Source organism: Eptesicus fuscus, chromosome 9 (assembly GCF_027574615.1).
Source record: "Eptesicus fuscus isolate TK198812 chromosome 9, DD_ASM_mEF_20220401, whole genome shotgun sequence".
NCBI classification, from domain to species: Eukaryota; Metazoa; Chordata; class Mammalia; order Chiroptera; family Vespertilionidae; genus Eptesicus; species Eptesicus fuscus.
In genome coordinates, this window is record NC_072481.1 from 30,862,435 (window position 1) to 30,873,778 (window position 11,344).

General features: G+C 48.7%; 1 protein-coding gene across 1 annotated transcript; it reads right to left on the reverse strand.

The window, feature by feature from the left end:
- Positions 1 to 8,161: 8,161 nt before the first annotated feature.
- Positions 8,162 to 9,757, reverse strand: LOC129150343 (parafibromin-like). The gene has a single exon (XM_054721373.1). The coding sequence runs from the start codon at positions 9,755 to 9,757 to the stop codon at positions 8,162 to 8,164; it is 1,596 nt and encodes a 531-aa protein (XP_054577348.1).
- Positions 9,758 to 11,344: the final 1,587 nt, after the last annotated feature.

Below are 11,344 nucleotides of genomic sequence, written 5' to 3' on the forward strand. Positions count from 1 at the left end.
GGTCCCCAAGAAAAACCACCAGGGAACCAGATGAGTCCGATGCAAAAGCAAAGAGTCTGTATTCAAGCTAGCTTGAGCTCAGTCACACACACACACACACACACACACACACACACACACACACACACACACTGGCGCAGTGGCGAGGTGGGGAGAGAGGGAGCCTTGGGAGAACAAAGGCTTAAAAAGGGGGTCCAAAGCAGTGGGCGGGGGGGGGGGAACGTTCGTGGCTCCGTTGATTGGTCAGGGGGCAGGGTCAGGGGTCTGCTTACATGGGACGGGCGGGGGGGGGGGCGGGGGGGCGGGGGGGGGAGGGAGGGGGCGCCATTCTCACGGTTTTCTAAGAAAAAGGAGTCATATACATAGTTACACAGGATGGGGGGTACAGTACATTTTGTGCTGTCCTGCTCTGCCCTTTCACCCAGGACATCCCAAACGGAAGACTTTTCTCTCCCAAACACGTTTCTCATCCTGACTCCTCCTGTTCTTTCTGTCTCATGATACCAGCAAGAAAGTATCATGCCTTATACTTTCAGTTTTTCCCTCATTCCCCATGGTTTCTTCTTTGATATCACCTGTTACATCCACTTCTACTCTTCATCGCTGTTGATGCAATGCTAAGCCATGTATAAACACAGATGTAACCCATCACTCTCTGGAGCATTATCTCAATTCATTGAGGTTCTGTTTCCCGGCATATGTTGAGAGTTTGACTCAAATAAACTCACAAAAGTTCTTTACAGGTTTCAGTGTTTTTTTACATTAACACATATAAATAAAATTTATTGATTTAAATAGAGACTCCAGAGCATTTGAGCCTGGGCTCCAGGACCTTCTCCCTCTTTTGATTTTGAGCCGGCTCAGAGATCACCTCCATACCCGCAGGCCTGTGTCTGTGGATGCAAGGTAATTACACCAGGATGCAGATGTGCACTTGACTTCATATGGAGGAGCTAGTGCATGAGGGAGAAAGGCCTCCATTCTCAGAAATCCTGGACTGTGCAAACTTGCAAGGGCCTGATGGCTGACCTTGAGCAGGGGTTTTCAAACTGAATACTTTCTGCAAACAAAGCCTTACCTGACAGCCATTATATAAGACAGATGGAAACTAAGGTGCTTGGGGCAAAGTGTTGGGTGTTGAACGTGACTGGGAGAAGGGACCAGACCAGAGTCCCCCTTTCCCTGTAGCTCTGGGTCCTGGGGAGATGGGGGTTGGTCCTGGCGATGGGTTGGGGCAGCCAGGAGAGAGGGAGAGCCCTGTGGTTGACATTTACTAACTGGTACAGAAGGGCTTCAATTTTTTCAGAACTGCGTGTTCATGCCTGTGTGGCTGGGCCAACCAACTCATCTTTCACAGCAAGAAGTTAGTCTATAACAATAAAAATGAAAATATGTTCTTGGAAAAAATCATAATGATGTCAACCTTTAAAGTTCTGACAGGTGTTTTTTTAATCTTGAAGGGATACTCTAGGGGAAGTATCTCTTGCCTAGAGGAAATATGTATACGAATTCAGCAATTCCATCAACGTCTCTTTCTTTTGTGAAATTCAAGTAAAACTGAATTATAATTGTATCCAAAATATGATTGTTATGGTTTTATGAAATTACCTCTACCCATCTGTTCATTACCCATGCTCCTCTTTTTGTATTAGCATATTAAGTTGTCCAAAATGATGTTCCCCAAATGTTATTGGGTTATTCTGGATGGTGGGATCTGGGTGCTTTTTTGTTGTAGGAGACCGAAGAAACCCAAGTGACGCTTAGAGAAATGGAGTTACACAGCTTTATTACGCTGGCGGTCTCAGAGGAGTCGCCTCCAGAGTCTGAGCAAACCAACATGGTGGAAGCCCATCTTTTATCCCCTTTTGGTATCTTTGTCCCCCAAAATTAGGGGAGGTGTTTTGTTCGTTTTGGGATTTGTGGATCTTTCATGGGCTTTGCAAAAAGCCCCGTGAGTTGGGATGGGGGTCTTGAGATCTTACCTAAGTGCCTGGCCTGGCACCAGCACTGATAACCTCCTCCAGGGGTTCATGGTTTATGGCCTCTGTAAAATGTGAGCATTTAGGTAACAGGTCTTTCTCCAGATTGCGGAGAAAGGGGCAGTGACTTAATTATAGGTTATCAAGAAAGTACATTAGATTACTGGCACAGATTCAGATTGCTAGGCCTCCTCCCCTCCAAACATCAGAATTACATTGGAATTAGCCTTTTAGCCTTCTCATTTTGACCTCCATCTTGGGGATTTCAGCGTGTTTTACTGAATTCTTTATAATGAACAGATGCCAGTTCTTATTTCAGTGTGATTTTTTTTCTTAAAAAGAAATATAGGAAGAAAACATAGCAGTGACCTAGTCATTCAACAAATATTTATTGAACAACTCAATGCCAGCTTGCCATGTTTACTCCTAACTAGGTTTTTGGTTACTACACCTTGTAAATCTTTTTCCCTAGGTTTCCCTGAAATTATAGTACGATACCTCTAGGTGGCAGTAGACATGGCAGTATTAGGGCAGGTGCTTTGCTTGTTTGTTTTCACCCAGGTCTCAGATGAGACTGGATTCCAGGAGTGTAAGTTCTCATTGACAACTTTCGTTTTGTTTTGTAAATTATGACTATTGTGCACATGTTTTAAATCCCACAAGGTATTATTTAAAACAATCCATATTTATTTAGTTTTATCTACCTTTTAGTTTGGCACTCTTTATTCTTACTCTATTTACTCCCTTCGTCGGGGGTAGTTTTCCCTCTGCCTGATGAACTTTTAATGTTTCTCTTGAGTGTGGGTGAGCTGGTGAGAAATCCTGATACCTCTTCGTGTTCCCTTCTGAAGGCTCTTCTTGCCTAGTGCTTCTTGCTCCATTTAACACAATGGTGTCTTTTCTGCTGGCTACTTTTCAATTTTCTCTTTAACTTCATTTTTCACCAGTTTGGCAGGGAGCGCTCAGGGGTTCTCAGAGCTCCTTGAGTCTGTGGCTTGATGCCTTTTGGAAATACTCAGCCATTATTTCTTCAAGTATCACTTCTGCTTTATCCTCTCCTTTCCTCCTAAGACCGGAATCTCACAAGTATTACACTTTTACCCGTGTTTCCCATTTCTCTAATGTTATTTCTCTGTATTTTCCATCCCATGTCCTTTCCATGCTTCAGTCTGTGTATTCCCGACAAAGCTAAATTCTACCTTGTGAATCCTCTTTTCTGCTCCCACAGGTGCCCTCTTATTTCTGAGCAGAGCACCTGGCAGGATGTCCCTGCAGCATGTGGAGGAAAGAGCAGAGGGCTCTGATCCTAGAGGCTGGGTACCAGTCCTGGCCACCGAGTCCCAGCTTGTTTCCTGAAGGGACCTCTGGAAGCGGCTGTTTCTTCCTCTGTAAAACTGTCTTGGTGCCCATCTCCTGGGGGGTGGGATGTGCAGATGAGGGCTTCAGCGTGAAGATGGGGAGACACTGCTATGCAAACGGAAACTGTCAGCGCCCATGTTGATGAGGGTGGTGGAGTCAGAAGTTGTCCTTCATTCTGAACCACAAATAGCAACACACACACACACACACACACACACACACACACACACACACACGTTCACACCACATGTGCGCAGGTGCACACGCCCACACGCGCACAGGGGCCTGAATGAATCTCTTGAGCCAGAGCCCCTTGCACTTCCCAGGAGGCCACCCACACCAACCTCAGCCACAAGATAGTTCGCACTGGAAGACGTGGTGCTGATGTGACAACTAGCCGGGCTCCGGGCTATTTTCTTGGGGCCAAACGACTTGTCATCACAGGATATATTTGAGTTGTGAACCCTGCCCCCCAACCCCCGGGGCTGGGGAGACCTTGATAGAGTTTGACCTGGGAGTGAGGGAGCTGGAAATCCCAGCACCTTCCAGCCAAGTTGCCTAACTGGATTTGGAGAAAGTCACGCCAGCTCATTGTCTGCAGCCCAGGGCTAGCAGGGGCTCTCCTTTCAAATCTCTCTGTTCTCTCTCTCTCTCTCTCTCTCTCTCTCTCTCTCTCTCTCTCTCAGTTTCTTTCCATCCCTGTCTGTCTCTGTGTGTGTCCAGCATTCCCACTTCTGGGTATCTACTCCATGGAAGAAATGAAGTTCAGGGCGCCAGGATCTGATTCAGACACGTCATCTCCATGAAAGAGACTGGAAGACTAGAGCTCGGTTTCTGACCCCTCTCACCAGGGAGGAAAGGAGAGGGCCAACTCTTCTGATTCCGACCTGTGTCCACCTCAAAGCGCTCAGCCTATGGGAAGGAAGGCTGCACAGGTGTATTCTGGGTTAGCACTGGGTTGGTGTTAACTGACAAACAGCGAGAGCAGCAGAAATTCAAGAAACCATGGCATTTGAAGCTGAATTCCAATATGCTGAAACCATATTACAAGTTCAGTCTGGTCATAAGAGGAATTTGAAACTGGAAAGTTTAGAGCAAGGAGAGAAGCAGAGATGGACTCAGAGACATGCTCTATATGCCCAGTGGGGAAAAGGGTTGTTCAGAGACGGCAGCACCAACAAAATGTGGAGGATGCAATAAAGAAAATGAAAAGCCTGGCCCGCTGTCTTGATGATAAAGATGTGGATCAGATGCTGAGAGAACAAGAAAGAGAAGGGGACCCCATGGCCAACTTCATCAAGAGGAATAATGCCAAGGAGAACAACAATAAGAAAGTGAGACGTCACTACAGTGGCCCAGCACCTCCTCCCAACAGATTCACCATCTGTCCTGGATATCACAGGGATGGAGGTACAGACCCAGGGGATCTGAGCAGAAGCCCTTTGCCAGGCTTGCCAGCAGGAGGGCGATGGAGAGACTGGCTCACAAGTGGAGTGTTGAGGGTGTGTAACTTCTCTGAGGCTATGGGAGTGGCTGAGGGTCGTGGTAGTGGACATAGGGCAGCCAGCTGTCCCGCTGTAACAGTTGTCTATGCTAATAATCAGGCCCACACACACGAGCAATTGTTGAAGACTAGTTTTGACCACTAGCATTTGAGAAGAAAATCTGAGACCTGACGTTTGGACTGAGGCATCTGTAACGTCTCAGGTGTGCCAATACCAGTGATCACTGCTGACTTACAGAAGAAACACTGATTTCCCAGCGTCCCAGTGTTCGTTCTTGGTTAGGTTTCTAATAAACTTTGATGTTTGTAAAAGTTCAGTCTGACTGATTTCTCCTTGGCATGCCTATGGGAAGTAGCCTGGCACTATTCTCAGTGCTGGGTATGTGAAGTGTGTAGCCTGAGGGTCAAGCAAGGATATAGCCCAGTTCCACCTCCCAGTCAGTGGAATGGTGTCCCCCTGGCCAGAGTCCACAAGGAGCAGGGCAGCACAGGCCCGAGTGTTTCCCTGGCCCTTGATGGCTAACAAGCTTTACCAGGCTCTCTGTCCTTGGTCTGACTGCAGGCCTTTCCCAGCAGGCTCCCCCCTCTCCCTTTCCCTTCTCTCCTCTCTCCTCTCCTTCCTCCCCTCTGCTAGGTAAGCCCCTAGCCTATCCAGGTCCAATGTGGAAACTCACCCAACTGGCGGCCATCAGGACTTCCCCAGATATAAGTAATGAAGGCTATGTCTTTCCCTCTTGTCCCCCCACATGTTTTTTTTCTATCTAGATCTAGCAAAGAACAGCCTGGCACTCCCTGGGTGGAGCTGCTACAGTACATAGCGATTCTAGAGGGTAACTGATTTCTCCAGGCAACTTTTGAGAGTCTAGGATCACAGCTCTCAAACACTGCCACTTGAATATTTAGTTAATGAAACTCCTGTTGAGACGAATTAACCCAAAATGCTCTTTTCCTGCCAAAATCCTGGCAAGTTTGTCTCCTCTCCCCCTCCACCAGCTAAAGAGGTTCACTTACTGTGACTACAGCCCATATGTCCCTTCTTTGCCAGATAATCACCTCCACACAGTCATCTGTTCACCTTAAAACCTTTATGTGGGCGATAAGAAAAATGAGTCAGATTTCCATGGAGGTCTATAAACTTGTTACAAGTCTTACAACACCTCGGGTCCTGAGAATCAACCAGCCCTTCTGAAATGGTTTCACCAGCTGGTCGCCCTCACTCTGCTGGAGAAAGAATCGCTGGATTGGAGGCGCCCTGGGCACAGGCTGTGGAACTTGAGTTTGTGCAGAGTGGGGGGGGGGGGTCAGGGTCAGTGAGGGGAAGTCAGCCTCTTCCTGAGAGCTTTCTGACACTAGGTAGCAAGACTATTGGGAGGCTTTGTCCTTTAGCTTATGCTCATTTGTGTTAATTGTAGATTCCTAAACGCCCATTTCTCTGGCAGGTCAGAGAAACATCCCCCACAAGATTACAGACTGTGCACTGCTTGACTCAGGATGTTCTAGTTGAGCTTCTGCACTTGCCTGGAGTCCCAGCTGACTGTGAATTCACTTAAGGCCCTCCCACTGCAGGAGTAGGTGGGGCGCTGCACCATCTTGCTGGAGGCAAAGGCCTTGTTAGTAACTTCAGCTGAGCCACAACTGCAGTGTACCAAGTTCAGGTGCTTGATTATAAAACAGAAGACAATTGAGGTGCCTGAGCTTTTAAGATCTGAGACAGAGGATAAAGGAGGGGCCCAATGCCAGGCAAGTTGAAGAACATGTGCTCAAACTCTGCTTAACATCGGTGGAAGCAGCCCCGTGTGGGGCTGCTATCAGGTGGGCATGCCTAGCACCAGATGCTTGTTTCCATGTTTGCTCAACGACTTGTTCATCTGTGGCCTCCGCCTAGATGTTGAGGCTTGTGCTGGCAATTAGAACACCCCAAATCTACCTGACTTCAGCCATTTTACCACCACACATGATTTCTAGATGTTATTTCACATCCAAATGTGCAGTTTCAGTTCCTGTTTCCCCAGAACATTAAATGAAAGAACAACCACTTTTATTTTATAACTAGAGGCCCGGTGCCCGAACTTCATGCACGGGGGGCGGGAGGTATCCCTCAGCCCAGCCTGCACCCTCTCTAATCTGGGACACCTTGAGGGATGGTCAACTGCCCATTTAGGCCCGATCCCACCAGGGATGCCCAACTGCCAGTGGGATCAGGCCTAAACAGGCAGTCAGACATCCCTCTCATAATCCAGGTCTGCTGGCTCCCAACCACTTGCCAACCTACCTGCCTGATTGCCCCTAACTGCCTCGCCTGCCAGCCTGATCACCCCCTAATGACTCCCCTGGCAGCCTGATTGACACCAAACTGCTCCCCTGCTGGCCTGATTTCCCCTAACTGCCCACCCCTACAGGCCTGGTCCCTCCAACTGCCCTCCCCTACAGGCTTTGTCCCTCCCAACTGCCCTCCCTTGCAGGCCTTGTAACCTCTAACTGCCCTCCCCTGCAGGCCTGATTGCCCCCAACTGCCCTCCCCTGCCGACCTGGTTCCCCAGCAGCCCTCCCCTGCAGGCCCTCTTGTGGCAACCATCTTGTGTACACATGGGGGTGGCCATCTTTGACCACAGGGGGGCAGCCATCTTGTGTGTTGGAGTGACAGCCAATTTACATATTACCCTTTTATTAGATAGGATATTTTTATTAATTTCAGTGAGGAAGGGAGAGGGAGACAGAGATAGGAACATCGATGAAGAGAGAGACTCATTGATTGGCAACCTTCTGCATGTCCCCATTGGGGATTGGACATGTGCCCTTGACTGGAATCGGACCGGGACTCTTTACCCACCGGCCGCTGCTCTATCTGCTGAGCCCAACCAGCTAGGGCACAATCACTTTTGATGTGTGACCACTGAAGTCTCTGCTTGGCTTGCTTAGTGGTGAACTAATGATTGAACAGAGACTTCTTAAATGCTTTCACCAACATAAGAAATGTCCAAAGCTGTAGAGGATTTTTAGCAGTTTATTTGAGCCCAAAACACAATCTCAAATGCTTCAGCAAATAAGTTTTGTAGTTTCTTTATTTCTTTCCTAAAGAAACACATTTTAAGTAATGCTAGTTTAACCAATGGAGAAAAAACTTCTATCAAAATATACAATTTCCATTATAGACTACAAGGCTAATATTATGACAGGCATTATATGATCCCTTTGAAGCACAAAAGCATCGGGTGAGATCTTGTGCTTGATCCCTGACCTTCTTCACACTCAGTCAGTCTTTAGATGAAGGTATATCCAGGCTTCTTAATCCAGATTTCCAGACGGGAAACCACGTAGTTCAGAATCTCAGGTGGGATTTATGCCTTACCATGTACCTATCCAGCGCTTCCCAGAAGCTTAAGAAAAGCCGTCTGTCCGAGTGGCGTTTGTAATAGCTGAGCTCTAACACCGTTACGTCCCACTTCTGCACGTTGGGGTCTAGAGGAACTTGATCATATTTGAGATGGAAGGCTTTAATTTTGGCAAAGAGGTCAACTGGAGATCCACCAGGCAAAAGGCCCGGCCACCCTTTGAACTGCCAGGCAGGACCGTGCACGAAGACAGCCACGACCCGGTCCCAGTCCTGAGGCGTGAGCTTCAGGGGCTGGTCTACGACCCTGTAGGGCACCGTGAGGCTGAGCGCGGTGCCCCTCGGCTGCATCTGGTCTTTTCTCCTCTGCACCAGAGTTTCATTTTCTCGTCGGCAGCCCTGTTTCTTCTTCTCCTCTGATGGGACGAAGGTCAGGTCCTGCAGAAGGTCCTTCGCGTTCAGCATGGTTATTAAGGAGGTGGCGGCGGCAGGGATTATGATGATGGGGGTCAGAGAGCCTTTCTTCTGATGAGGGGGCTGTCTTGCTTGAGAAACGGGTCTCGGTACTGGCTGTGCCGTGGGGGTCTGAGTCTCACGGGCCGCCCCACCCTCCGTCACCGACTCCAGCGTCATCCCGTGGTAGGTGCCCATCGTGTCAATTGTGAAGCCTTCCGTGTCTTTCCCTTTGAATCGTTCCTGGACATACCTGTTGTAGGCAGCTGGGGTCGGCTGCTTGGTAGGCAATGTGGGAGCCACAGGTGCTGCCTTTGGGGCCGGTGGCTGTTCGGGCGCTCGCCCTGCCTCTCTGGCTTCCACAGACTCAAGAATTGCAAAAATGTCCTCGGCGAAGGTCTTCCCCGTGCTCTGTAGGATGGTTGTCCGTGTCCTCCCGCCTCGCTCTCTGCTGACAATGTCCCGGGTCACATCCACCTCCGAGTCCACAAAGCTCCTCCCTTTGAGAGCGGCTAAGGGACCACCCAGGTCCGTCTTGATGGTGGATCTTTTCTTCGCCATGATTTTGGCTTTGATGGCAGCAATTTTTTCCACGGACATGGTTTCCGACAACGGCCTGATCTGTGCAGGCCGTACGATGCCTTCTCTGTGACCCTGCAAGCGGGCAGCCCACCGCTCCTTGTCGAGGCGCACACGCTCTCCGTCCTCCGTGCGGGGCTTCTTGGCTGCTGCTGACGCGGGGTCCGCAGCGCGCTTCCCCGGAGTGGACCGCTGCAGCCCGAGCTCTGCAGGGGCGCCCCGGTCGATACTCGCCGACCTGGATGCTTCGCCACTGAGATACGCAAGCAGGTCTTTCCGGTCGGGTCTTCTCACCACAGGGATGTTCTCCGTGGCCGCGAGGCGGACATACATGGGATGGGACAGGTGCACGTTGTTCAGGAGAAATAGGACGCACTCCAGCGTGTAGTGCTCCCTGGGCCGGCCTTCCGTTCCGGTCCCCCACACCACGTAGTTGGTCTTCACGTCCTTGGGCCAGGAGAACTCGCGGCCAAAGAGGACTTTGTCCTCCTTCACCAAGATCTCCTTCTTCTGGATGTTGTACTGTCGCAGGACACTGAGCACGTCTGCCATCTTCCGACACTGCCGCCACCAGCACCACCAGGCCCCCGTGCACCAGGGCCACTGCCTCCCCGCCTCACTGGGCCGCTGTTGCTGCTGCTGCTGCTGCTGCTGCTGCCTCCACTGTCGCCTCAGCCTCTGCTTCTGCCACTGCGGAGGCTGCTTATGCCAGGCCCCCACTCTGCAGTTCCTTTTATAGGTCTCAAATTAAGGAGGGGATGTAAAGAAGATTACGTGAAGGCGGGAGAAATCCAGACACGATTGGATTATAAGATTACGTGCTTTCTTAAGAGTGGTTGCTTCCCAGGAAGTCCGAAAAAAAGAGGATTACTCTGGCGTTTCAAAGGTGCCTTAACCTAGGTGCACATGAGTAATAAGCAGGGCTTGCTTAAGGCAAAGATAAATATTTTCCTACAGATATAGGCCTGGGACGTGACTGCCCACCAAGACCTGCCCAGTTGGGACTTTGTGACTAGATCACCCTGTGAGGTTCCTTTTCAAAGAACCCCCTTTTACACCCACTCCGTGAACCAATACAGCTCCGACCTCTGCTAGGGACGGTGTGTGCTTTGAGACATGCCTTCATTGCTCTGGCAGGCCGTTTACCACTTTACCGGAGCTTTTGCTCCCGTTTATACAGAGCCTCAAGGTCCGCTAGAGACAAGAAATTCTCAACCAACTTGGTCTTTGCTGAGCATGCACACAACTCTGGGAGTGCGTGTAGCCGTCTAGGTTTCCAGGAATATGGTGGAGCTTTTCCAAACCCCTTATGGACATGTCATTTCCCAGCTTTTCCTTCCAAGGTTTTTGGTCAGCTTGTTGTTCACACCAACGGTTTACACTTCAGACCATGTCATATTAAATGATTGTTGCTGGTTGTTCTTTTCTCTTGCTGCCTTTAAGGTTCTCTCTTTGTCTTTGATTTTTGCATTTTAATTATGATGTGTCTGGGCTTGGGACTGTTTGGGATCTTCTTTTTTGGGGTTCTCCATGCCTCCTGAACTTGTGTGACATTTTTTTTTTTAAACCACGTTAGGGAAGTTTTCTGCCATTATTTCTTCCAACACCTTCTCTATGCCTTTCTCCCTTTCTGCCTCTTCTGGAACATCTGCTATTCTAATATTGTTATGTTTCACCTTGTTCCACAGCTCCCTTAAGCTGTCCTCCTGTTTTTAAAGTTTTTTTCTTTTTGATTCTCTGAGTGAGTGATATTTTCAACCCTGTCTTCTAATTCACTGATTCTATCCTCAGCTTCTGCTAATCTGCTATGTATTCCTTCTGATGAATGTTCTTTAGTTGTGTTATGTCTTTCTTTATCTCAGACTTCTTTTTTCATAGTTATTATATGAAGCTAAGCTATAATTTCTTGCGGTTGAGCATTTTTACCATCATTACTCTGAACTCTGTTTCAGATAAATTTCTTTTCTCTGCTTCTTTATCTCTTCTTTTAAAAAATTCTGTAGTCTTTCATTTGGAGGATGTTTTTTTGTCTCCTCATTTTGGCTATCTGTTTGGGTTGACTATGTTTTAGGTAGATCCTCTACACCTCTCAATCTCTAGTGCAGGACAGTGTTAAAGGTTGTTTCTGACTAATTGGAT